This window comes from Marmota marmota, unplaced genomic scaffold (genome assembly GCF_001458135.2).
Source record: "Marmota marmota marmota unplaced genomic scaffold, marMar, whole genome shotgun sequence".
Taxonomy (NCBI): Eukaryota; Metazoa; Chordata; class Mammalia; order Rodentia; family Sciuridae; genus Marmota; species Marmota marmota.
In genome coordinates this window covers 613,807-639,981 of record NW_025999962.1, presented here as the reverse complement: position 1 = coordinate 639,981, position 26,175 = coordinate 613,807, and the positions used below count along the sequence as shown (strand labels likewise).

Here is a 26,175-nt window from a genome sequence, read left to right as displayed (position 1 = left end):
GGGTCGTGGGCATAATTTAGTGGCTCATGCTCAGCATTTAAGAGGAAGAAATGGAATCAAAATATCAGAGAGCTCCCAGGTCACCAGGGCAGATGCCACTGAATGAAACACGTGCAACACATCCCCCGGAGGTGTGCTATCCTTGTAGGTTCTGGGAAAGTGGGGAATCCGCTGTCCTTTGTGGACTCAGGAGACAAACTGGGCTCTGGGGCGGTTCTGTGGCCCCTGCCTCTTGGCCTGGCGTAGCCCTGTGGACACCTGTCCACCCGGGGCAAGGTGAGTGGTGGGCACTGCAGGTTCTCCCCAGGGTGGGAGCAGCCTCCTCCCCTTGCACCCAACTATGGTTCCTGCCCCTGGAACAGGCCTTAGACCACCCCATCCTCGGTTCTGCTGTGGCTTCTGCAGCCCCACCAGCAGGGATCACAGAGGGGACCGGAAGGGAGAGGAGGGACCCAGGTGCAGAGACCTGTGGCTGGGGCTGCAGCTGCACGTGTTAGTGTCAGAAATATTCCAATCACTGTTTATCCTGCACATTTCTGTAAGTTCATGGGTGGCAAGATGCCGGACGGTCGGCCATACCATTGCCTATCTCAGCATAAACCAGCTAGGTTGGAATCCATCCTTCAAATTAGCTAAGAAGCACCGAGCACGCCACCCCAGGCCAGAGTCCCCAGGGATAGGCAGACCCCAGCTGCCTCTGAGCATGTGTGGGCCGGGACATCAGATGCGGCAGGTCCAGGGTGGGCACTGAGGTGCGGTGTGGAGGGTCATCCCAGGGTCTCTGTTAGACCCCGGGCATCCGGTACAGGTCTGCTGGATGCCCCACGGCCAGCCAGCAGTGGCCACAGCACAGGTAACTCACTCTTTCCCCTCATCCTGCCTTGGGTGGGAGGCTGGGAGGGCCAGGCAGCCTGTGCGTCAGCTTCCTGGGTGCCCCGGGGACCAGATGCCTCGTGTACCTGAACCACCGTCTGTCAAGGGTTTCCCTATCAGTTCTCAGTTGTCAAGGTCTCGGGGACAGCGTCTCCTACATCCGTCCCCGCAGCCCTCTCGGGAAGTTAAGCCAGCCTCAGCAGTAAGGACCCCTGTTCCTGGTCACATGGCTGGCTGTTCCAGAAGACACTTGCCACATCCACCCACTGCGTGGGACAGCACCCACCCCACCCAGAAACGATGCCCCTTGAGCTTGGGGAAGGTGTCGATCGATCCCAGGACAGACACTTGTAGTGAAGGGTACCGTGATGTCTCTTCATTCTAAGATCCTGAGGAAGCACGTTGTCAGGTGGCTCCGCTAACAGAGCCTCAGGAAGTGGGCAGAGGTCCCCGCCCCAGAGCGCCGCAGCAGGAGAGAGGCGTTAACATGTGGCCCTCTGGCCATCGTGGGAACTCTGGCAAAGGCTTGCAGCAGGCCTCCAGCTCAAAAGGGCCAGATGTCCTGCTGCCCTCTTGTGCCCCAGGGAGACTGCTGTGAGGCACAGGATATGCTGGAAGGACGTGACTCCTGCCAGCAGAAGTCAGCAGAGAGGAGACCAAAGAAAGCAGGTGGTCTGCAAGGGACCACTGGGGGCTGCAGTGGACGAGAGCTGACCACAGGAGAGCACTGTGCTGGACCTGCCCCAGACTCCCTCTACCCGGGTGGCAGGCTCCTCCGAGTGTGGGCTGGGTGAAAGGCTGCGTGAGAAATCCCAGAGCTTCTGTACCACACACCTGGCCACAGCGCCCTGGGCACCCCATGGAACTGGACACACCCAGCCACAGCGCCCTGGGCACCCCGTGGGACTAGACGCACCCGGCCACAGCGCCCTGGGCACCCCAGAGGACTGGACATGGGACTGGCCACAGTCTTAGGATTGGACCCTGCAGCACCAACACAGTTGGGCACAGGGAGCTGGTGGAAAGCCGGAGACAGGGCGGAAATAGACAGCCTGGGTGTGAGACCACTCAGCAGCCAGAGGGCTCAATCAGGAGACAGGCGGGCTGGCTGGGCTCCCATACCAGAGTCCTGTGGCTGCTGTCATCAGAGGCCACCGGAGGGGTGGCTTAAGACAGCAGAGTGTCTTCTCTCAGGGTCCTGAAGCCTGGAAGCCCAATGTCAGATGGCCACAGCCAGGTTCCCTCCGGGGTCCTTGACACGTGGCCACAGGACTCCAGGCTCTGCCTCCATCTTCGTGTGACCTCCTGGTTCAAACTTCCCTCTCCTTTCTCTGTGAAGACGCTTAGGGCCCAGTCAGTCCGCATGGTTCCATCTGCGGACGCCTGGCCTCCTCTGGAAAGACCCCCGGCTCCAGGGGGGTCAGGCTCGGGTTCTGCGTGTTTGCATGTGGGTCTTGGGAGACACCATGCCGCCTGCCGAGCCTACGACCCACACCAAACCCGCGGTGCTGGGGTGGGGCCAGAGCCCACTGTGAAGCCTGCCCACTGCCACTCAGCTCCCTGGTGCACAGCCCCAGACCCCAGTGGACAGCAAAGAGTGCCTAATGGAGGAGAGAGACAAAAACAGAACCCAAGGAACAGGAACCGGGGAAACACAAGCAATGAGGGACAGAAGAAAAGGCATCACAACGTGCAGAACAAGGCCAGCACCACCGTCCTCCAGGTGCGAGGAGCGAGGCTAGGATGCAAGAAGAGGAACAGGGCAAGGGTGGCCACAGGGCCTTTGCTCTTCGGGTGGAGATGGTGCCTGCTCCCCTTCCCCTGGACTCTCTGCCACCCTGGTGACTTGATGGATCAGCTAACAGGTGTGGTTGTCACCACTGGGGCTTCAGGCTACTCCTGGCCAGGCTGCCTGAGCCCCACTTAGAAGGTCTGTCTGCCCAAGGCACCATGTTGGAGGCTCAGGGAGACTGGCCCCATAGTCCAGCCCTGGAGGACCTGCTAAGCCCAGCCCAGCCCAGGTGCCCAGGAAACAGGTGGCCATCCTTACCCCCAGCCCACGTCCTGGACGAACAGACAGAAACAAAGGCCCTGCATGAGGCCACTGCCTCTGGACCCTCTGCTGCAGGGCAGTGGACCCCCACAGGGGGCCCCTGGGAGGAGCAGCGAGAGGCACTCTGGAGCCTTGTGCACACACACGTGCAGGTGTGTGTGCGAGTCCGTGTCACACCTGTGTGAATGTGCTGGGGAGACGCAGGGCTTTCTAAAGCCCAGCGGGGTGTGAGGAAGGTCAAGTTGGAGAGGTCTGTCAGAAAGCCAGGGAGAACTTTTTTCAAAAAAAGAAATGGGAATAAGAAAGAGGAAAAATAGGTGATTACAAGATCGATTCAGGAGGTCTAGAGAATAGAAGATCCAAAAATAGAGAAAAATGAAGGAGAAATTATCAAAGAACTATTTTCTAAAAACATTTCCGGAACTGAAGGACGTGGCCTTCCTGTGGGAGGGTACTCACAAGCCCAGGTGGAGGAAGAAAGCCCCTCCGAAGGCTTTACAGCATGACATCTCAGGCCACTGGGGATAAAAAAGAATAATAATCCAAAAAACCCAGAGGGAAAAACTAGGTCATGCACCAGGATCCAGGCCTCGGACTCCACTGCTGCTCAGCAGGGTCTCTCCAGCCAGGAATCAGCAGCCAGGTGCTCCAGAGCCCAGTGCTCAGGACCTGGTGCTCCACAGCCTGGTGCTCCACAGCCTAGTGCTCCAGGCCCAGTGCTCCAGAGCCCAGTGTTCCAGGACCAGGTGCTCCAGAGCCCGGTGCTCCAGAGCCCAGTGTTCCAGGCCCAGTGCTCCAGGCCCAGTGCTCCAGGCCCAGTGCTCCAGAGCCTGGTGCTCCACAGCCCAGTGTTCCAGGACCAGGTGCTCCAGAGCCTAGTGCTCCAGGACCTAGGTGCTCCAGATCACAGGTTCTCCAGATCCCAGGTGCTCCAATGCCTAAGTTTTGCAGGCCAGGTGCTCCAGGCCCAGGTGATCCAAGCCAGGTGCTCCTGGCCTAAGTGCTTTAGTGACCTGGTGTCTCAGCGCCCAGGTGCGACTCTGACTTGGAACTCCGTAGCTGCCGGTAGAGCCCTTCGGGGTGAAGGGGAGTGTGCTTGACTCTGGGAAGCCCTGTGAGAGGCTGGGTGTGCCCCTGTCTCTGGGAGCTAGAGATGAAGTGCTCAGGAAGATGGGGGCAGGGATGAGGACAAAGGGGCTGAGGACTGGAACCTGGAAGCCATCCCCTGGGGGTGGCGCCATGGAGAGGCCCCTGATGCAGGCTTCTCCTTCTCTTTGAATTCCAAATGCCGGGAAGGGAAGGAGTGGCTGGCCACTTGGTTTCCCAAAGCCGTCTGTGGGGACTTTGAACACATCAGTGACCTGGTCCCTCTTGAGCCTGACCCTCTCCCGCTGCACACCCAGTCTGCCGAGCACCACAGTTGCTTGTGGAAAAGTCCGGTACCTTGCAGGGTCGACCCAGCCCCTGCCCTTGGGCAGCCTCCAGGGGTCATCAGCACATCTCCTGGGGGTGGGAGGTGAGGGCTGCCCTGAATTGAAGGGGAGGCAGGAAATCATGTCCTCAAACCCAGGGCCAAGGCGGCTAGCTCTAGGAGGTCAGGGGCCAGGGTGTAGCCTGGATGAGTGAGACCCAGCCAGGCAGGTCCAGGAGGTAGGCCTAGGGGGCATGTGGAGGATGCTGGCTTTGAGCCCACTGAGAGCCAAGTCTTGGGGTGTCCAGCTCCAGCTGTGGAGGGTCTGCTGCTGTACATGCGGGGGTCTTGGTCAGAGCAGGAGTGGGGAGACCTGGAAGGTCCGCAGGGTGCTACAGGGCATTGGTGACATTGGTTGGCACAGGCAGGTGTGAGGAGAGGTGGCTGTCAGGGTGGAACTGTGACATCCTTGCCCAACTGCTCCCTGGTGTGCCCATGATCACTTCATAGTCCCCGTGCAGCAGACAGAGAGCTGTGCACCAGTGGCCTCGGTCAGAGGGGCTGAGCTCAGAGAAGAGGCCGTGGGCCCAGTGGCTGAGCAGCCAGCACCTGTGTGGAGCCCCGAGTTAGGAGGTGGTAATCCTGGAGGGGAGGGGAGAGGTGTCTTGGTGGGGAAATCCATGGCCACTGGGTAGCTGACCTTGAGTGAGTGCAAGGGGCAAGCCACTGTGGCACAGCCGGCTGTCGGCCCATCCCACGCTCTCCAGGAGCCTGGGGCTCGTCTGCTCCCCAGGCACAGCCGGGGTCTGCTTCCCCTCCTCTCCTCACTGCCTGGCATTCCCAGGCCCGTGGGGACCCCAGGAGTCCCCTAGCCTTGGGGATGGCGGCTGGACTTCTGAGTCTCCCTACTCTCGGCCTCCACATGGCCCTCCCTGTCTGTTACTGGGAACTCTGTGGCCGTCTCCTGCTCTGGAGGCCTGGGCTCCCTTGCCCTGGCATCCCCAGACATGGTGCCAAGTGCCACTTCCTCCATGTCCTGAGTGGCATTGCCCACTCGGCCATCTGGGTGATCTCCGCCTCCCTCCTCCACTCTCTTGGCCGGGCCTGGGCCATCCTACCCCTGAGGACTAGGAGCAGTGGCTGTGTTCCCTCATGGAGGAAATGTGGCTTCCCTATCCATTTGAGGAGCCCAGAGCCAGCTGTGGCCCCTGCAGACAGGCCGGGGGCTGCTCTGGAGGTGTCACGGGCATGTGCCTCGCTGTCCAGTGAGCGTCCAGACATTAGAAACCTTCATCACAGACCTCGACGCTCGGCCGCTGTCGTGCTTCTTGCTCTGAAAACCAGTAAGAGAAAGCCGATTCTGGCTTGACGGAGGTGGAGCGGGGTTCGCTGACCAAAGTCCAGAGCTAGCCATGACCCTGAGTACAGCCAGCAGCGGGTGGGTTTGCTACCTGCACAGAAGTCCATGGAGCCTGGGCCTCAGCCCTGGGGCACCTGGCCCCGCTGTAGGGCCAGCCTCGGCTCATGACCCGAGCTCCTCGGGGCTGGCCTCTGGGTCCCAACAGCACATAGCCTCATGGGAGGGCAGCTGCAACAGAGAGACAGTGACAGAGGACACTGGTCAGCTACCCAGGCACCGTGACCCCTGCCTGGGGACCTCACCGTGACCTCTGCCTGGGGACCTCAGTGAAGCAGGCCAGCGAAGCCAGCAGCTGCCTTGGAAAGTGGGCCTCAGGCATCTGTGCTCGGGCAGCACGGGGCCTTCCCTGTCCACGTGGGCAGGTCCACAGGAAGGTGGGGGCGTGCAGATGCCATAGCTGGGGCTCTAGCAGTCCTCCCTCAGAACCCAGAAGGAGCAGGCTGGAAAGAGCAGCACCATGCCATCAGCTCCAGGGCAGTGTGTGCCACGTGACGAACACCGCCGCAGGCAGTGGGCCCCGAGGAGGGCACCGTGTGACCTAGTTCTGCATCTCTGCGTGAGGAGGGGGTGAGGAACTGCCTCAGTGGTTAGGTGGGATTCCAGCTGCGGATTTTCCCCTTCCGCGGCCACCAGCCTCTCTGAGTGCACCCTCGGCACCTTCGTTCCTGGGCCTGTTGCGCTCCCCTGGTCCCCTGGACCTGATGCCAGACCTGTGGGGGCTGCAGGAAGCTGCTGCTTGAGATGAGATGGATGCTTCCTGTCCACTCGGAGCCCTCCCACGGGGAGCAGCGGGCAACTTTGCCTCTGGCCACCTGGACCACAGCGAAGAGGCTGCCGTCCAGTCTCACGTGAGATCCGATGGTGCTGCAGGGGTCCTGGCAGAGCGGAGACCGCAGACAGCAGGAGGAGCAGGTGACCGGAGGAGGGAGGCTGAGCAGCAGGAGTGCTGGCCGCGGGCCAGGAGGGAGGAGAACCGCGCAGGACATCCAGAGCAGGAGGCCAGGAGCGCGCCCCTCGCACCACTCGCCGGGAGCCGGGATGGCAGCGCGCCCGGATAGCCCAGCACCTCGATCGATCTGGATTCTCTCTGAATGTGACGTCCTTGGGAGGACAAAGCAGACTGAGGATTAAGAAGTGGCGTGAGAGGCAAGGCGGGCGGTAGGTGCTCAGCCTGAGGGACCCAGTACCTGCACCCTAACTCATCTTTGCTCAGCACAATGAAAAACACCAAGCCATTACTCTGATCCCTGTCTGCAATCCATTCTGTGTGGTTTTAAATCACCACTATTCATCATCACAATAATAGCTGGACATTTTAATAGATTTCGTGTGTAAACAAAAACGTCTATGGCGGGCGCCGTCATCTGGTATTGTAAGCAGTGACATTCTTCATTTTCTCAGCAGAAATGAGCCCAGAAACAAAAGATGGGTTTGACCACGCTCACATCACTTCTGTGGACACTTTTGGTAATAGGAGACATTATATGCTGGTCGCTATTTACAGTAATTGTGCCGCATTAGTCTCAATTTTCCTTAAAGCAGTTGTTCTGTGAATTGTCTTAAATGTGTAAGTGGCAAATGGTTGAAATTCAAGGAAGCTGGCCCAGTGGGGGGTGGGAACAGAGGCTGTCACAGTCCATGGCTTGGGGCAAGCCTACCATGAGGGGGCCAACACAGGGGACCAGCAGCCTGCCCAGCAACTGGACGCCCACCCGCAGGTTGCGTTGAGAAAGTTTGAAGGAGGCTTGCTGTCAGAATGGCGCCTGGGAAGTTGGAGCTCTGGCCCCTGCACCATGGGCAGCTGGGTCGAAGGTCAGCCTGTCCACAGCCACCCCACTTCAGCCTGCGCCCTCCCCTCCCCACCCTCTGGCGTCCCACAGGTGCTGCCAGGAGACCGAGGGCCTGCTAGCGGGGAGCCTGGTGTTGGGGAACCTGGTGACGGGGCCACCAGAGCAGCAGGGCAGGTTTCTGGTGCCCTCCTTCCCTGGGGGTTCTGAGGACTTACGGTGCTGACGTAGTGACGGGGTGGGGATCGGCCTCGCCGGCCACCCCAGGGGTGTGATGTGAGGCCACCACAGGTCCCTCTGCTCCAGGACTGTTTCTGAAAACCCCAGAGGAAGGCTGTGGAAGGCAGTCTCAGAATGTTCCAGAAATCTGCTCTGAGTCCTCCCCCAGCCCCTGGGGTTGCCCTCTGGTACACTCAGGCCTCCCTGCACACAGTGGAGTCAGACGCCCAGGTGGAGACCCTCCGGCAAGGGCCTCTGGGCCACTGCCCCTGGAAGCCAGGCCCAGAACCAGGGGCCAGTCTACCCGTGCGGCTGTCCTTACCCGGGACGGTGGGCAGCGCCCCCTGATGGGGATGTGGGCAGGGCTCTTGAGCGTGTTTACCTCCTGTATTTGATGCGTCCTTCTAACCTCGCAGATGAAACTGCTTAGGGATTTATTCTTTCATAAAGTAAACTAAACCCTTCCCAGCTGTACTGGGAAGACTAAGCTCAGGTATGTAAGAGGGAAAGTTAGCCAAGGCCGCCTCTGCCCACCAGCCTGTCCCTAATGCCCAGGTTCCCCTCTGTCATGGCGTCTGCAGCGGGTGTGTCCAGATGTGCCCCCAGCAGATCTGCAGGCCAAGACACAGCCTGCAGGAGGAGGGCCCCTGACCACCCTTCCCGGCAGCTTCCGTGTTCCGCAGTGGAATGAAATACAGCATTTGGCAGAGACATTTGGTAAAGATCAGTCTTTAAAAATGAAATAGAAGAAATTCTGTCTCCATCCAAGTTACTTTAAATGTCAGCTCCCCATTAAGCCCCAGACGCAGGTGATGCAGGCCGGGAGGGTGGCCTGCCCGTGCTCCCCTTTCCTTCTCCTCCTGGGGAACCCACCCCTGCAGGGAGCCTGGGTCTCAAGCTCAGTGCGTCCTCGGAGGTGGCCCCTGCTGGACCTTCTGGGGTGGGGCACGTTCTAGGGCTGTACCATGGTCCCGATAGCACTTCCTGGTCAGATCTGATCGTGCCCCAGCCTGGAGGAGTGGCCGTCCTTCTGCATTCCTGGGTAGGTGACCCTGGGGAAGTGCTCACCTCCTTCAGTTTCTCTGTCTGGAGGAGGGGACGGTGCCCCAGTCTGGCCTAGCTGGCTCTCAGGACCGGGGGAGGGAAAGTGATGGAGAAGCAAGGCCTGGGATTCGAGGAGGTCTCTGTGGGGAGGGTCTGCCTTCCTCCTGGGCTCCTCCCAGAATGCTCTGGAGGGGTGGCTTCCCGAGGGCACATCAGCATGGAGCACGGCCACCTGCCTCTGCCGGGCAGCTCCTGCCCTTCCCGCCATGGCCGCCGTGCAGCAGGGAGCCCTGGTTATGTTACTGCCGTCCGACGTGTTCTGTTCTGATTGGGTCTGCCCTGCGCATCTAGGCCTGGCCCCAGGTAGCTCTGGGTTCCCGCAGGACACACGGACAGCTGATGGGTGAGGTTTCGGAGATGAGGGCCAGATGAGTGGCATCGTGGCGATCTCTTCATGGCCATGCCACTGTGCAGAGTGGACAGGCTTCTCTCGGGTCTGGAGAGAGGGGGCAGGCTCCTGGGCTGAGCCTCTGGAGGAGTGGCCAGCTGTGGGCTTCTGCGTTAGGAGGGCGGCATGCTCAGTTGCTCTCCTCCGCCTCTGCCAAGCTCCCCACTTCGAAGGCATCCCGGACACAAGAACCGCCAACAGCGTCAGGACCTCAGGAGGGAGGTGCAGCGTGTATGACCCACAGGAGCAGCACCCAGGCATGGCCTCTGAACCCGGCCGTGAGGACTCACTGCCCGTGCCTGGGCCCAAGGACCAGGAGGAGGGCAGGACGCAGGCAGGCACCAGGGCCTGTGCTCTTCCCTTCGGTTCTCTGATCCCCAAAGAGCACAAAACTCCCGAGCTTAGGAACGTGACCTCCCAGTGGGGAAGAGCCCATCGCCGGGGCCGCCTCCTCTGGTAGAAGCCTGTTGGGCATCATGGGAAGACAGGGCCTCGGCGTGTCCCCAGCCCCTGGCAGCCCCTGGCCAGCCTGGGGAGGGCGGGACCCCTACACCCGCTGGAGGCCGCCCAGCCAGGCTTGGTGGATCCCAGGCCGACTGCGACCTCTGCCTGCTTAGAAGGCATCGCGGCTGAAGCTGGCGGGAGCCTGAGGAATGGGAGCGCGGCCACGGGCGGAGGCACTGTGCGGAGGACAGAGGACAGAGGCAGCCCTGGAAGCAGCCCCTCGCGAAACGGGAGGACGGCCTTGGGAGACGCCGCCGTGAGGCCGAGATGGCGGTGACGAGGCAGGAGCCAGGACCGAGAACCTGGGGAACGGCTGGCGGGAGGCACCTGGGGTGCTGGAGAGACGCCAGGCGAGGACAAGGGCACCGGAAACAAGAGAACCCGGACGAGGACGGGGAGCCTCAGGTAACAGAAGTGTCACTGCAGGAGACCAAACAGTGATGTGGGGCCAAGCCTGGGAAACTGGGAAGGATCAGAACCCAGGCTGTAGGCCCAGGGACGGGGCAGCTGTCCACCCTGAGGCTCCTGGGCACCCAGGGAGCCGCGATGGCAGGGACAGAGAGATGACAGCTGAAAGAGGTGCCGCCGAAGACCTCCCCGAGTTCCCCCAACGGAAGGAGAGCTCAGGGACAAAGCGAAGGCGCCCGCGTCTCACATCTCACTCGGCATCTGTGAATCTTATCAAGTTCTTTTGTTTCAGATTTTTAAAATTTCTTCATTTATCTTTCTTGGTGCCTTATAATCACACTAACAGTGGGATTCATTATGCCGTATTCTTACGTGCACACAATATCATTTGATCAGTCTCCTTCCCCGGCATCTCTCCTTGTCCTCCCTCCTCCCTCCCCCAGTCCACTTGCTCTGCTCTCCCAGTCTCTCTTCTATCATTATTATTGTTATTTTAATTAGTGCCTTGTAATTATGCATATGTGAATCCTTGGGGTATATTTGTACATAGACGTAGCATATTTGAACATCTTGGAATTTGAAGGGAATCTGGGTAATAACTCTCCAGGGTTCCTGGAGTAAAGTAGTGCGGACCCAGGAGCAGGCTGTGGAGAGCCGGCAAAGGACAAGCCAACTGAGCTCAGAGACCGGGCCAGGAGGAGAGAGGGAGGATCTCCTTCAGGGATGTGATGGAAAGCAGTTTGAGTTGCGAACCCAGGCCTATTTCTAGTTGTTTGGACAAAAGGAATAAATTGGAAGGATTAGCAAGGATTTAGAGAGTGTGCCATCTGCATACTTTTCCTGAAAAAGTACCTAAGAGACACGCTCAAGTCCGTGAAGAGAGACATCAAAGTCAGGCGCTGCGGATTGGAAAGGTCACCCGTAAGAAGATCAGTGGTCACCACTGACACCAGCTAAGTGGAGGGCTACGAGGATCCTGCGACTCTGGCCACAGGGCGAATATGGACTCCACCACCCCTGAAGCAGGGCACTCGGCGGACTGCAGAGGAGGGTGGTTGTCCTGCACCAACCGCCCGGCGGCGACCTCGGATGAATTAATGGAGGCGGTGGAGAGGGATGGCAGCAGGATGAGAAGGCCCCTCGTGTCTCGTTGTGGGTCACGGGGAACCATGACAGATTGCGTCCTTAGAGAAACAGGCTTATTATCAGGATAAAAGCCACCGCTGAGGGAAGCGATCCTGAATTCTTGCTCAGGCACGACAGAGGGAAAAGGAATGGAACTGTGTTTGCAAAGACTGCGGAACTCAAGAGCCCAGTCTGCAGCAGCCCGGCCCGTGGTGCCCAGGACAGACTTCCAGCAGCAGTGAGATGACACTAAGTGTGAGGGGGTTGGCCGCCTGTATCAAAAGGCAAGGGTCATCGACTCAGGGGTTCAAAGTTGCCAAGAATGTGCTGCCTTCGATGGGCACGCCTACAAACAGTAAGGTTAAAAGAAATCCTAGTAAACATACCAAAATAGGCAGTCAGAAGGAAATCAAGAAGTAAAGTGCTTTGAATTGACACAGAATGTCACATATTGATACAGCGACTTACCGAAATTATTTATGTGGAGCATGATGATAATCACATTTCTTTAGTTGCTGACATTGACACAGAGCAGACACTGTCACACGTTGATAGCAGTAGCTCACCGATACATGGATACAGAACACAGTGATGTCACATACCGATTGCTGCCTGCTGACACACTGATGATACGTTGCAGCCCAAACGGAAATGAGAGCAGCCGCCGAGTCCCACTCCGCACCCCCTGCCCTGCGCAGCACAGCAGGTGTTACCCTAACCAATCACAAGTGAAGCAATCCGAAACGTGGTTTTCGTTTGGAAGTTAAAGAACTCTCAAATCAGAGGGAAGATCAAGTACCTACCATGAATAACAGCAATAAAAGCAGTCAGGTGCAGGTCTTAAGAACAAACGCTTCCTAGGTTGAATTTGCGGTTGCATATGGAAACCGGGGCGTGCACACGGGACTGTTTGCAGTTTACCGTCATTTCTGAAATCTCTACAAAAACGCCCACACGCCGTGTCATGAATTCAGCCTCCCTCGGCAGGGTCCCGGCCTCCTCAGTCACAGTACTACATCTGCACCTGCACCTAAGTTGGGCGGGGGACCGGGGTGATACCATTGTCTGCTGCCCACAGGGTGCAGCAGGACATGCAGCCACTGGGTATCCCGTGTGGCCGGGCAGGCAGCTGTGTCCAGGCCCCTGTCCCTGGAAACCCCACACCCGTGCCTCAGTTTCTACATGCTGCTTCCAGGATGGCTGAGCCACAGGGGCTTGCCGGGGCAGGCTGGCACCTGCAGGGCTGTCTCACTGCTCCGAGGGCAGGGCCTGGGCCACATGCACAGAGGTGACTTGTGGTGTTGCTGTGTGTGCCTCGAAAGGCTCGGCCACACACATGGTCTCCGGTGTGTGAGGCCCACAGAGCACTTACAGCCTTTATTTTCAGATCAGAGGTAATGGAACTAAAGAACCTAACTTAGGCGACCTCAACCCCCATAAGAGGAGAGGGTAGCTACTAAGGATGGAAAGAAACAGTAATAACCCTGGAAGAGACATTCTTACAACTGATCATGGCATCGTTGCCAAGCCTTTAAAATGTGCTTCTTTTAAACTCTGTTTGATGTAACTTTTTAAGGACAGAAAATAAACCCTAAAGGACGAAGGGAAATTCGCAGCACAGATAGGGTCTTCAGCTATTCAAAAGTGTGAGCCTTCCCAGTGTGTTCATCACTAAATCTGGACATTTCCATTAAATAACATGATTTTTCTAAAGAGAAAGTTGCTAAAAATAACTGAAGGAGTAGAAAAATGTTAATATTCTCCAGTAAAATTTCCAGAGTGAAATGGTTTGATAAGCACATCCTTTAAAATATTTAGCATATACCCAGAAATGTGGAGAAGGTCCAGTTCCCTCCAGCAGCTGGGGAAGCCCTGATGCCCGGCGTCCCCACAGGTGGAAAGCCACCTGCAAGGTCACTGCTTTCCTCGAAGACTCCGGGGTCTGACTGCTGGATGCCCCAGGACACCGCTGGGGACTCCTGGTGGCAGGTGTTGAATGGGGCGTGCACCCCCACACCTGCACGGAGTCAGCACCCTGAGTTCTACAGGAGAATTTAGATAAGAAATGAAAATCCATCTTAATATTTCAAATCAGGTGGCTTCAGCCAGCTTTTTTGCTGCTGTGACCCAAAGACCTGACAACCATGATTTTCAGGGGGAAGAGTTTACTGGGGGCTCCCCGTTTCAGAGGTCTCTGTCTGTTGAGGGCCACCTTCATCGCTCTGGACCTGAGGTGAGGCAGAGCATCATGGCAGAGTGCGGTGGAGGGAAACCGCCCAGGACACCACACCAGGAAGCCTAGGGAGAGCTCTGCTCTCCAGGGACAAAGTCTGCACCCCCAAAGCCACGCCCAAGTGACCCCCCTCCTCCAGTGACAGCCACCTGCCTGCAGTTACCACCCAGTTAATCCACGTCAGGGGATGGAAGCACTGATTGGGTAACGGCCTCACGACCACGCTCCGCCTAAACTCCTGCTCGTCTCACACTCGGGCTTGGAGACACCCCGTGTCTAGCCCTCAGCACAGACAGAATGCCAACCCTTTCAGGAGCTCAAGGAAAGTGCTGCCGAGGAGGGCAGCAGGCTCCCAGTGCCCGCCCAGCAAGAAATGACTCACCTGACGTGGTGGGGAGGGGCGGCGGGCCCTCCCTGGCGCCCAGTGTCCAGTGAAACCAAAGCCCTCCTTGTGATGCAGGCCCAGCCAGCCCCGGCCGGGGAGCCACAGTCCCCATTGCTGCTGGACGCTTTCAGGACATTTCAGGAATGCAATTACCTGCCTGAGAAAGCAGGTGCATTCCTCACAGGTGAGGTGCACAGGTGCTGTGGAGCCCACAGGGTCAGCTGAGAGACCTTAAAAACCTAGAGTTTGTTCAGCTGGACCAAGAGGGCACCAGAAGGCCGTCTCTGCATTCGACTTTAAGGCATGTGTGGGTACGAACACCCTCTGCGGTCCCGGGACTTGGCCGGCAGCAGCCCGTGGGACAAATGCAGAACCCCCTGTTGTTATAAACACAGCCTGGGGAGGTGACCTCAGGGCTCATGCCCTCACCCTGCAGTGGCACAGCTGAGCAGTGGCCAGGCAGGAGGGGCGGCCCAGAAAGTGGGACTTGGGGCTGGAGGCCCCTCTGAGGCCCACCGTGGCTGCCACACGATGTCAGCCCATGTGCCTGCAGCTGAAGGCAGCAGCCAGACAACTGGTGTCCATTTCTTTCCACAACATTAACTTTTATTTTTCCTTTCTAATTTTTATGAACTCTTGGAAGTCAAAAGAATTGCTGTATTCACATCACTTTTTAAGCCCGCNGGTACCTGGAGCTCTGCAGAGGGCCTTAGGAGGGGACTCGCCCGCATACACTTGGAGAAGTCCCTTACCTCCAAGCAAATAGGGCCAGGAATGGCACTGGCTTAATTAAACACGTTGAATGAGAGAGAGAAGGGAGAACTCTGCTCCTCACAGCAGAAAACGTAGACTAGCTGTCCACCTCGGCGAGCACAAGCCCTTCCCTGGAGGAACCAGTGGCTGCAGGTGTCAGGGGACGCTGATGAGGTCGCTGGTACAGGCCGCTGTTGTCCATTCTTTCAAACATTAATTTTTAGATTAACTAAAATTTCCACCCAATTTCCAGCAAAATTTTGGAACTTGTCAAGTGATTTCACTGTTTACCTCGGGGCCTGCTTCAGTCCGGGCCTGAGAGGGCTCTGGAACAGAGGTCTCTCCAGTGTCCACACTCAGCAATGTTCCATCAGCAGTGCCCATGCCATGTGCTAGACAGGGGAAGCAGGAGGCCAGGGAGGCACCTGGTTGCTGCTGGGCTCGGGTTTGGGGCCTGATGGGCCTGACCTCTGGTTGTGTCCCTTGTCCTTCTCATGAGATAAGGCAAGACAGTGTTAGCAGAGTCCCCTGGACACAATTAAAAGCTGAAACGTGTCAGTTCTTATTGTTTTCTGACCTGTGCCACACACCAAGTGGCCCAGCTGAGAGGGGTGTTCGAAGGTGCTGACTCGGGGTGCCTTCTGAGCTGCAGCAAGGGCCAGGGACAGTGGCTTTGTAATTGGGGGGAATCCAGGTTGCTTTCTTGCCTTGCACCGTTTCTGAACTAAATTCCCCAGGGATTAACTCATAGAGACCGACGTGAGGAGAAGGCGTTGGGGACTCTTCAGTCAAGTTCAGGGGTGGAGGCTGCAAGCCCAGGTCCAGCCTGAGAAGTTGACACTGTGAACCGGGCACCGTCCCCATGGGAACAGCGTAGCTGGGCGTGTCCTGAAAGCACTGTCCGGCCACGCGTCCCGCTCAGCAGCGCAGCCTGCCGTGGGTGCTGCTGTTCCCCTGTGGTCCCCAGGCTCTGGGAGCTGTTGCTATCCCCTGTCCCCATCTGGAAAGAGTGTCCCGCCTGCCCTGGGCTGGGTGCAGTGCGGTGGCAGAGCGCTTGCCTAGCGTGCACAAGGCACCAGGTTCCCTGCACAGGGAAAAGCCAAAATCTGAAGCCCGCTCTCTGCTGAGTACCTCCTGCTATCCACCGTCCTGCTGTCAGAGAAGGGCAAGTGGAACTGTCCCACACTGGACAGTAGTCGGGGCCACGTCTGCGAGCACTTCTCTCACCTGCTGGTTGGGCAGGAGGTGCATGAGCAGACAGGCCCTAAAACTGCAAACGGGGTGCCCAAGGAGGGTGAGGCGGCCACCCGAGGGCAGCCAGGGCCACAGACGGGGCCCACAGGGTTCCTTTGGGCCCTTGTCATTTCACCTACTTCCCTTTGAAGGCTTCTAGAAGAGGTCAGTGACCCTTAAGCTATCGGTCCTTCTGGAAGGCCATCAGGCAGTGTCCATCAAGAGAACCAGAAACACTTTGACAAGCTGCTGTGGAGGACAGTGTGGCCATTGCTCAGAAGGTGGACATGGAGTGGCCATGGAACCTGGCATCACCTGAGGGGCAGAAGCAGCCTGCACCAGAACCTGCACTTGTCCATTGCAGTGGCATTGTCCCCAGCAGCCAGAGTGGACACACCCGGGAGTCCTCAAGCAGAGACCAACAGTTCCAACACTGTCTGTCCCAGTCCATCTTTCAGTCATGAAAGGAGCACGGCGCTGACCCACACCCCCACACAGATGGACTTCCAGGAGGCTGTGCCCAGAGAAGGCTGTGGGTGCACTGCCCACGTCCTGAGATGCCATCTATGTGGAAAGCCAGGGATGAGCGGCCTGCAGGGACAGCAGACGGGGGTGATCGGGGCAGGGAGGGGGGCGGGTCCACAGCTGGGGAGATGCCGATGTGCTACGCTGACCGCGGTGAAGTTGCCTGACTCCAAGTGCACCAAGAGCCCTGGTGGACACTGCAAGTGGCGGAGTGGAGTGGGGGTGATCTGTAGCCCAGTGACTCTGTGAGCAGGTGTGCAGACACCCCCTCTTCCAAAGGCCTTGCCCGAACCTCCGCCCGGACTCGGGGACTGCCTCTGATGGACAGCAGCGGCAAGGGGCTAGCCTGGCGGGACCAACACAGAGGTGACCACCTGCCAGTGACCATGTGTCCTGAGAGTGGACACAGGACGTAGGACATGAGAAGGGCCCAGGAAGCTAGTAGAAGGTGGACATGGAGTGGCCATGGACTTGCCCTCAGGTGGGAGGACATTGAGCTTCAGAAACAGGACGCCCCCCACTGTTGGGCAGCCCTGGCAACAGCAGGCACCGAGGTGCCTCAGTGGGAGGGCCTCTGATGTCCGCTCTGTCATTTCAAGTCCCCTGACCACAGCCGCCTGAGAACTTGGATGCACCCTCTGTGGGCTGCTGCTGGCTCAGCCGCTGCGGTTGTCCTCTGTGATGCCCGCCGGGTCTCATCGTTGGGGCCAGCAGGGAGGGCCACACGCTGTGCTGGATTAGTGCTGGCAAAAGTGACAGGGACTTCAAAGCCGCAGCAGGACTGGGGACAGAATGGGAATGATCCGGGCCACAGAGCTGTGTCCTTCCCTGCCAAGGCTCCTTTGAACAGCCGCCCACCCCCAGCCCCTCCGCATGCTGGTGGAGCTGCTCGGAGGTTGGGGGTCGGCCGCTCTGGAGAGCTGCAGGCAGACTGCTGGGCTGAGCTGGTGCCACCTCCCCGGGCCAGAGGGCAGCTCCACCCACCCGCCCACTCTCTGTGGCCAGCACAGGGGCTGCAGCCCCAAGGTCAGAGGTGGGGAGAGCGGAGCACAGTGTGCAGGGTGAAGTGGGCAGGCCAGCTAGCCCCAGCCTGCCTCGGGGAAGCTGAGGGTCCAGCCTCCCTGGGATCAAGGGCACTCGCAGCCTCTACTCTGAGCCAGGAGCCAGTGAGGGGGCATCAGGAGGCCATCTTCTGAGTGGCAGGTGAGTGCTGGAGGGATCTGGTGGCCGCCAGGCTCAGGGCTGCCCACCCTGTCTGCAGGATGTGCCTGTGTGGCCTCCTGTCCAGCAGCTGAGGAGGAGGGGAGGATCCGGTGCTCCCCGGTGGATGCACTGAGGACCACACGGTGGCGGCCTGGGGAGGAGGCCTGATGAGAGTGAAGGGACCCGAGAAAGTCCCGAAAGTCTAGGCTGGACTCAGAGCAGGGGCACAGACCTCGGGTGCCCAGTCCTATAGACTGCAGTGTGCCAAGGTCAAGGCCAGACCCTCGGCACCCAGGCACACACACAGGGTGCTCTCCTCTTCCCCTCCCTGCAGTGCGGGACACAGCACAGAGGAGGTCACTCCCACACCTGTGCTCCACAGGCTGCCTGGCTGCCCTCACCTCTGCCCACCTCGGCCCCAGGACCTTCTGCTGTGGGTTCTGGTCCTCCTCCGGGGCCAGAAGGCCCCGTGGGGAGGTGCGCTGCACCGTGGGTTCCTCTGAGCCCATCTGCACAGGTGGTCAGTTTCTGGACTGAGAAAGGCAGCCAACACCGGAGGTGGACCTGCTCTCACCCCTGAATCATCTTAAAATTCTGATTTCAGTTTGAACATACAAAAGCCAGCTTTCCCAGGTAGGTGTCAGGTGCATCCGTTTTCTCTTGCTGTATGGCAAGTCCACATGCCTCTTGGGGACCCCTCGCCCACCAGCAGCACCAGGCCACACTGAGAGGGGTGGAGGGGATGAGGTCAGGCAGGCCGGGTGGTAGAGGGAAGGCTCAGGGGCGACGTGGCCTCTTCCTGGCTGGAGGCTGCAGGGCCTCAGGCCAGGAGAGCTGTGGTGACACAGAGTGCCTCTGGGGGGTCCCCCCAGCCACAGCCAGGGCCCAGGGGTGGCGCGGGGTGGCTGAGGCAGGGCCCAAGGCCATGTGGAGGGGCAGTGAGAGAGGAGGCATGCAGGAGGCCACACATGAGCAGCCATGGACCACACCAGGCCCAGCTGTCTAAGCCCACCAGGGCGGCCGCCGGAAGATCTGTGTGCCCATCCACCCCCGTTGCCACACCAATGCTCCTACGCCACGTGTCCACTCGAGCTCACACCAGGACCCTGGAGCACACACTGCCTCCATCCTGCTGCCCACCGTGGCCAGCCGTGCTGGAGCTTCTGCCATCTGGCAACGGTCAGGGCTGGCTGAGGGCTCAGACCTGGGGTAGCTAAAATGCCCCGGTCAGGAGGATCAACAGCCATCCCGGTCAGCCATCAATGGCCACTGTGGGTCTTCTCTGGCACCATCAGAGAGCCCCCCCATGGCCTCCTGGCCTCACTGCTCGGAGCCCGATGCCCAGCGTGGCTGTCCCTGATGGCCTACTTTCTCCACCACCTCTCCTCCTTGGCCAGCACTTACAAGGCAAGCCGCCCCTCGTCAGGATCAGGCTGGGTTCTAGCGCGGTGACCCAAAACATGGACCTGGTTTTTTTGTTTGATTCCCCAAAAAGGAAGAAGCACAGTTATTGGTCATCTCAGTCCAATGTAAATAGCAAAGAGCAGCCGCGGTGTCCACTCCGGAGAACTGCTCCCATGCTGGGCCCTGCCTCTACAGGGTTCCAGGAAGTCCTGCTCCAGGCAAATCCTAAGAAGACAGCTGTAAGCCAGGGGAAATAAGGCATGAAGACAGGAGCCTCATTTCCCAAGTTCAAGTCCAAGAAGAGTCTGGGCTGTTTTTAGAAATGAAATCTAGACTATTTAGCCAACACACACACACACACATTCTTGCAGCCTATTGACTTAAAATAATGAGTCTCCAGTCTGGTTCTTTCTATGAAGCTAAGTGGGAGAGTGTGCGACTCCCGCCACAGGACCCTGGCTGACCCCACTTTATTTCTCAGCTCGTTGCCTCATGGCACAGGAGGGCTGCACAATCACTGCCTGTCCACATTCATTGACATCCAGACAGGTTAGGGGACAGTACTGCCCCCTGCCTGGGAACATGGGTGTCCGAGCCCTCCGTCCTCCAGGATGGGCTGAATAGGAGGCCGTGTAAGGGCTGAGACAGGTTAGAAGTCTGCTGGGCTGGGTCCAGACATGGTGTCTGCTCCTCGGCTGGCTGCTCAGGTTCACCACTTACCAGCACCCCACAGGACAGATCTGGGGGTGGGGCACGGTGTGCTCCCTCTGTCCATCCTCGGGCTCACCGGGGTCTCCTCCTCCTGTCACCACCTGCCTCCTCCCACCCCCTGTCCTGACGGGTTGGACACACGCTTCCTTGTTCTCTGGCACAGGGCTCCGTGACTCTGATCTGTGGTTGCAGCCTCACCTTTGGCCAGCGCTGGTCAGCTGGAGCCCTGGCGCTGCAGCCGCCTCTGCACCTGTCCTCCATCCTGGGGCCACGCAGGGTCTGCTCTGCAGGGCGTCCCGTTAGCCCTGACTTACGGCTCCTGAAAACTCACCTGCTGTCCAGGTCCACCCGCGTAGGTGAGCGCCTCTGGCTGTGCGGCCTGTTCTCAGCACAGCGAGAAGCCGGTCAGCTGGCCCCCTCCCCGAGCTTGGGAGGGTGGGGCTGAAAACCCCAGAGAGGAGGCCCACCTCCAGCCCCCAGCACAGCCCGAGCAGGAGGTGTGGCTGCGACAGTGGCAGGTGCCGGGGTGGCCACAGAGCCTGGCCTGGGGCAGACAGAGCTGGGTCCTGACCTGGCCTCACCCTTTGGCCCTGTGGCTTTGGGGACGCACAGAGCCTCCAGACCCAGGTCCCTCAGGTGCCCAGGGCCATCGCCTGCCCCTCCCAGATGCAGGCAGTATTGGCCACTCCTGCTGCGTACTGGGCAGAGGCTCCCAGGCTGCAGGGTGGGGACGGAGCTGCCCCTGGCTGGGGTGGCCCAGCGCCCCATCCTGCTCCCGTGGGTCGGCTCCCTGCAGCCCCTGCCTCCCCCTTCACGTGGCGGGACGAGGCAGCCATGTGGCTTCAGAGCTGGCTCAGTGAAGGGCCAGTAGCTCAGCCTGGGCAGACTCAGGTCGGCTGGCCCAGCGTGACCCACTGAGACTGGATGCACAGGAGGGTGGCCCAGCCTGGCCTCGCAGGGTGGCCTGGGAAGCACACCGATGGTGCATGCCCACCCTGCTTCCTACACTGCAGAGTTGTGATGACCACTGCTGTGGTGGCCCTGGCACTGCTGTCCCAAACTCTCCTCTACCCTTGCTCAGTCTATTGCACGCAGTACCCGGCCCACCCATCACAAGGCCACATAGGATCTGTGGCCAGCTTCGCTTCTGCCTGGACACTGCATGTGTCCCCACAGGGTCGTGGGTCTCTTGAGGTTGCGAGCTGTCCAGGCAGCCTGAGATCTGGGTGTTGGGCCTCCATGTGGTTTAGCATCTGGGTCCTGCCAGGCTCAGTCAGCTGACTCGTCCCTGATCACAGGAGCACTGTGGTGCAAGCCGACTGGGAGATTCAAACGAAGGCCTTTGTGAGGAGGATCGAGGGCAGTGGGTGGTTCAGACCTCATCTGAGCCCAGCCTAGCTAGAGCTGGACAGCAGCACCTTGGAGGGTAGACGGGGCTGGACCGGGAAGAGCCTGTGGGACTGCAGTCCTCTAGGGCCTTGGAGTGTGGAGAGCCAGGTGGGCGGCCAGTGGTGGTCAGTGGACCCCTGTGAGGGACTTTGCTCACGTGGGCACCTACGCGCCCCAGGTGGAGATGCCTCTGGACCCCCTCCCCCTCCAGGACCTGTAGACCTTACCCACCAGGAGGCTGTGATGCTGCGGTGCGGCCAGGCCCTGGCCACGTCGGTCCTCTGCTGGTCTCTGCAGGAAAGACCCGGCTTCCACCCGAGGGGCTCAGGCACCCTGGACAGCCCAGCACTGGACCTCTCTCACGTCCCCAGAGGTTGGAAGACCTTCTGCCCTGGCTGGGCAGGGGCCAGCTTTGGTCCCCAGAGATCTGTGGTCAGCACAGTGAGGAGCTGCCCTGAAGTGACCCTGCAGGGCGAGGGGCGGGGGGGCAGTCTGCCCAGAAGCAGATAAGCAGCCGTCCTCAGCCACCTCTCAGGAGCCTCAGTCAGACACAGTGACTGGACAACGTGGCTCAGGCCACCTGTGGGGAGCTTGTTTCCCCTGCCCAGACTCATATAAGGTGGAGCCAGGCCCCAGGACCTCAGAATGGGGCCGTATGTGGACATAGGGTCCTTGAAGGTGTCCAGTTAATGCACAGTCCTGCTGGCCTAGGGCAGGCCCTTTGTCCCACAGGAGAAATGCAGACACAGAAGGACAGATAAGGCCAGGGGTATAAAGGCATAGGAGACGGCCATCTGCCAGCCAAGGACAGAGCCCTGGACCGGATGCTGCCCACCATGGAGGAGCCAGCCCTGCCTGCCCCTGGCGTGTGCTCCGTGAGACCATTTCAGCCTCTGCCCATAGCCCAGCTGTGGGTGTGCCTGGTTCAAGGCCACGGGGCTGAAGACCTTCAGAGCAGCCGCAGGAGGCTGGCACAGCACGGCTTTGGCCATCCTGGGGACAGACCCACAGAGCAGCACATGGGTACGGCTGCGTCCTGGGCTCGCGGGGCCAGCAGCTCGCCCAGAAGCCCGCTCCACGGGGCTGAGGTGTGCTTGGGAGCTGCAGAGTGGACCACTGTCTCCGAGGATGCTGGTGGGCAGCGCAGCAGGGTGGCATGGGAAGCGGACACTCGTCCCCACCTGAGCCAGAGCTGGTGTCCACGGGTCACCACATCCAACAGGACGCCGGGGAAAGGAACCCAAGACACAGTGTCTGTGAGGCCCTCTGGCCTCTCGGGCCCTCCCGGCCTCCCCACCGCCCTCCCCATCGTGGGGGGACGCCCAGGCTCCAGGAGGTGTGACTCTGTGACACTCCCCAGCTGGTGGGCATCCAAGCCCCATCCTCCCCGTCTCGGTCCCCACCCTGAGAACCTGGAGTGGCCCTCCGGCAGGCCCTGCCGTCTGGGCGGCAGTTTGCAGTCTCCACAGGGGTCCCCAGCACCCTGGGCACCCAGGGAAGATGAGTAGCTTCCACAGCTCCTGCAGCGAGTGAGAGCGATGGAGAACCCCGTCACTTAGCCTGCAGGTCCTCCCCCAGACAGCAGCTCTCAGGGACACAAGTGTGTCCCCAAACTCTGCAGATGAAACCCCAGCCCCCAAAGGGACTGCTTGGGAAATGTGAGTTGAAGGAAGGTGGTGAAGATTCAGTGAGGTCACTAGGGCAGTCTTGACCCAGCAGGACTGGGGTCCCTATAGGAGAGACCAGGACACAGACCAGCAGACGGTGGCCATGTGAGGACAAGACGGCATCCACAGCCCGGGAGAGGCCCCAGGAAGAGCCAGCCAGACACACCTTGGCGCTGGGCAGTCTGACCCCAGACCTGAAGGGCCCACGCCCCCGTGTAGGCCTGGGCTGGGGTGCTGTTAGGGCCGCCTGGCAGGCTGGGTGGGAGAGCCAACAGGAGCCCTCACTCGTCCCTCGTCCCTCGTCCCTCCGTCCCTCCGTCCCTCCCTTTCCTTCGTCTTGCGCTGAGCACCACAGGTGTTTGTATTCAGACAACATTCTCTTTCGTACGCTGAGCTCCTGAAGTCAGACAGGGCTGTTCCTTGTGTGTTTTGTCTTTAAAAAGGGCCTGTTTGTTGAAGAGGGTGGCCTTCCTGTTCCCCGTTAGGGTGAGGAAACTGAACCTCAGAGGGGCTGAGGACAGCTTCTGGCCGTGAGTACCAAGCCCACCAGGCCCTTCTTGGGGCCCGTCTGCAGTGACCCCTCCTAGGAGCCCTGGGGCCTGGACCCAGCACCCTCTGGGGAGGTTGGGGCATCCCCAAGTCCTGACCATCAGGAAGGGCCCTGCAGGTGTCCGAGCCAGGCTCCAATTCCCAAGCTCAGCCCTGAAACTGACGTGGTCCCCGCTCCCAGCCCAGCGACCTGCCAGATGGCTCAGGTGTGGACTGGAGACTCCGCCTCTCCCCACCTCGCCTGCCGTGCGATCCTGGGGGACCCCTTCACTCACAGACAGAGTGGGCCCCTGGGCAGAGACGGGGCTGAACCACACCAGCAGGAGACTCGCGTGGGGCACAGGAAGGAAGGTGCCCACCACTTGTGTCTGGGCTCTCCTGGGGCTCAGGTCACGGAGCCTGAGAAGCTGTGAGCCCCTGGACACACAGACCCAGAGTGGGCATGTGAGTTCATAGGGGTGGGGCCTGTCACTGTGTCATGGACTGGGCTGCCCTGTCCCCGTGCCCTCAGCTGCCCAGACATAAGAGCAGAGGGACCCAGGACAGGGCACTTGACGTTTCCTGGGACGGCAAGACCGTGAGGTGAGGGTTGCACAAGTGACCTGAGGCATAGGTGCTGTCCCCTCCCTGGTCCAGCACTCCTGGACCAGCCAGGGGAGGAGGCAGGGCCAGGGCACCTTGTGAGCTCTTCCCTTTGGGGAGTGGCCCCAGGGAGGAAGCCAGGTCCCTGAGTGGGGCAGGCGGCTGCAGATTGGTCCTCAAGTTCCCTCCTGTGAATGGCCGTCCTGTCCCATGCTGGCGCCATGGGGCCTGGGGTCTCCAGCTGTCCCTCCTGACATCTCTCTTACTGATCATCTGGACCTTCATCTGGATTCAGAGCAGCATGCTCCTTGGTGTGGCAGACTCGTCCTGCCGTGGTGTCTGCAGGATTTGGATGAGGAGAGAGCGTCTCTCATGGCTGAGCGGGGGGGACAGTCAGGTGGCTTCTTTATCGTGTCCCAGACAAGGAGATCCTGTGGCCCACCTGGGGGACCCAGCTTCCCCAGCGAGGCTGTTGAGACACCCACACAGCACCAGGTCCAGCGGTGGGATTGAGATTGAGGACACCTGCTCTGGACACAAGACTGTGGAGGGACCTACAGCCAAGCCTCGAGGAAGCCATCGCTGTGAGACGGCACCTGGACGTGACTCTTGAGCAGCACCAGGAAGTCCTACTTTGCCACTTCTCAAACTCAGAAGGTGAAGAGGAGCCGTGCCAAAGCCACTTGGCCTCTCAAATCTGAGAAGGTTGTAAGTCCCCGTGGGCAGCCTGCGGTGGCACCGGGAGAGCAGGAAGCACCGGAAGCCCTGGCATTGGGGCCGCCCACCAGCGTGCAGGAGAGGAACTGTGACGGGCCACCCAAGTCCCTCCCCATGGACATGTTTGTCACCCGCCTCGAGCCCCCGCAGGAAGTGCTGCCAAAGCATTGAGGCGCGTGCTGTGTCTACCCCACCTGGCAGGCCACTCACCTGGCGAATGCGTGGGAGGAACAAATGCAGGCCGTCTCTGGGTGTGGACGCTGGTGGCTCCTGCTTCTTACTCACCCAAGGCTTCTGTGGACAAGCGACTATGTGGCTTGGTACATAGATAAATGTAGTTAGGAAGGCCTGACCCTCTGTGGGAGGTGACTGATGATGACTGGGACAGCCATGGAGGGTGGGCCCTAGACAGCCTGACCCAGGGGCCTGCAACAGGGCAGCACAGGCTGCCCGCCCTGTGGGGACACGAGTGCACGGCCTGGACGGCAGGAAGCAGAGGGTAGGGACAGAGAGCTGAGGCCAGGCAGCCGACTTGGGCACTGGGGGGATGGCACACGCCACTCAGGGTGTGAGGGAAGAAAAGGGCACAGGGGACCTCAGTGGTTTGAACGGTGTCCTCCAAAGTGGCCCTCCACCCAGAACCTGTGGACAAACCTCCTGTGGAAACAGGGTCTTTGCAGATGGGATGAAGTTGGGTCTCTCCAGTTGAGGTGACAAATCCAATGACAACTGTCCTTATAGGAGACAGGGGGAGGCCCAGGGAGAAGGCTGAGGATGGAGGCACAGGTGTGGCCTTGTGGCTTCACGCCACGGAGGGCCGGGGACTGCCCAGGAGCCTGAGTGCTGGAGCCGACCCTGCCTCCAGCCAGAAGGAGCTGGTGCCCCCACACCTGAGCTCAGAGTTCTGCCCGCGCTGGGGACAGTGGACTGCGGGGCAGGATGTGCCTTGCTTGCCCTGGGCTGCCGCAGGGCTGACGGTCTCTTCTTTTTGCTCCTCAGGTCTCCTGACGAACGCAGCCCTGAGGGGCTCCAGGAGTGGTCTTGGCTCCCTGGAGAGTCCACACCTCGACCCCGGCCCTCAGCCCTCGGTGGACTACACCTGTTCCCTGCATCCAGCCACTGTTTCCCGTGGCCCATCAAGGACAGCCTCTGTCCTCAGCATTCTGAGCCTCACCGACCGAACCCAGGAGGGCCGGACGTGGACACACAGGTGGAGGCGCTGGGCACAAGCAATACAGGGCTGTGGAGCCCGGCCATGCCCTCCCTTGCCGGCCACTCTCCTTGGAGCTGGAGGACGAGGATGGGGCTGAGGAGGAGCTGCGGCCCCACCAGATGAGCCCGGACGCACGGTCGGTCCCAGGACTCTCAGGTGCAGACGCCGCCTCTCCGTGGGCCCCAGACTGTCTGAATTGTTTTATTTTCTTATACTTTCAGTATACTCAATAGACCAAAGAGCAAATCTATTTTAACGTGGACGCGCCCTCACTGTCAGAGTCCCGGGCTGGATGGCGGGGCGGGGGGAGGGGTGCGGT

General features: G+C 59.8%; 1 protein-coding gene across 2 annotated transcripts in view; it reads left to right on the top strand.

Moving 5' to 3' along the window:
* The window catches only part of Tafa5 (TAFA chemokine like family member 5), a 71,830-nt gene extending 45,724 nt beyond the window's left edge, over nucleotides 1-26,106 (top strand). For both annotated transcript variants that reach the window (XM_048802982.1, XM_048802983.1), the window contains one exon: nucleotides 25,643-26,106. In XM_048802982.1, coding sequence (XP_048658939.1) covers nucleotides 25,643-25,953 — 311 coding nt within the window. In that variant the 3' untranslated portion in view covers nucleotides 25,954-26,106. The remainder of the gene's footprint in view (nucleotides 1-25,642) is intronic.
* The last annotated feature ends 69 nt before the right edge of the window (nucleotides 26,107-26,175 follow it).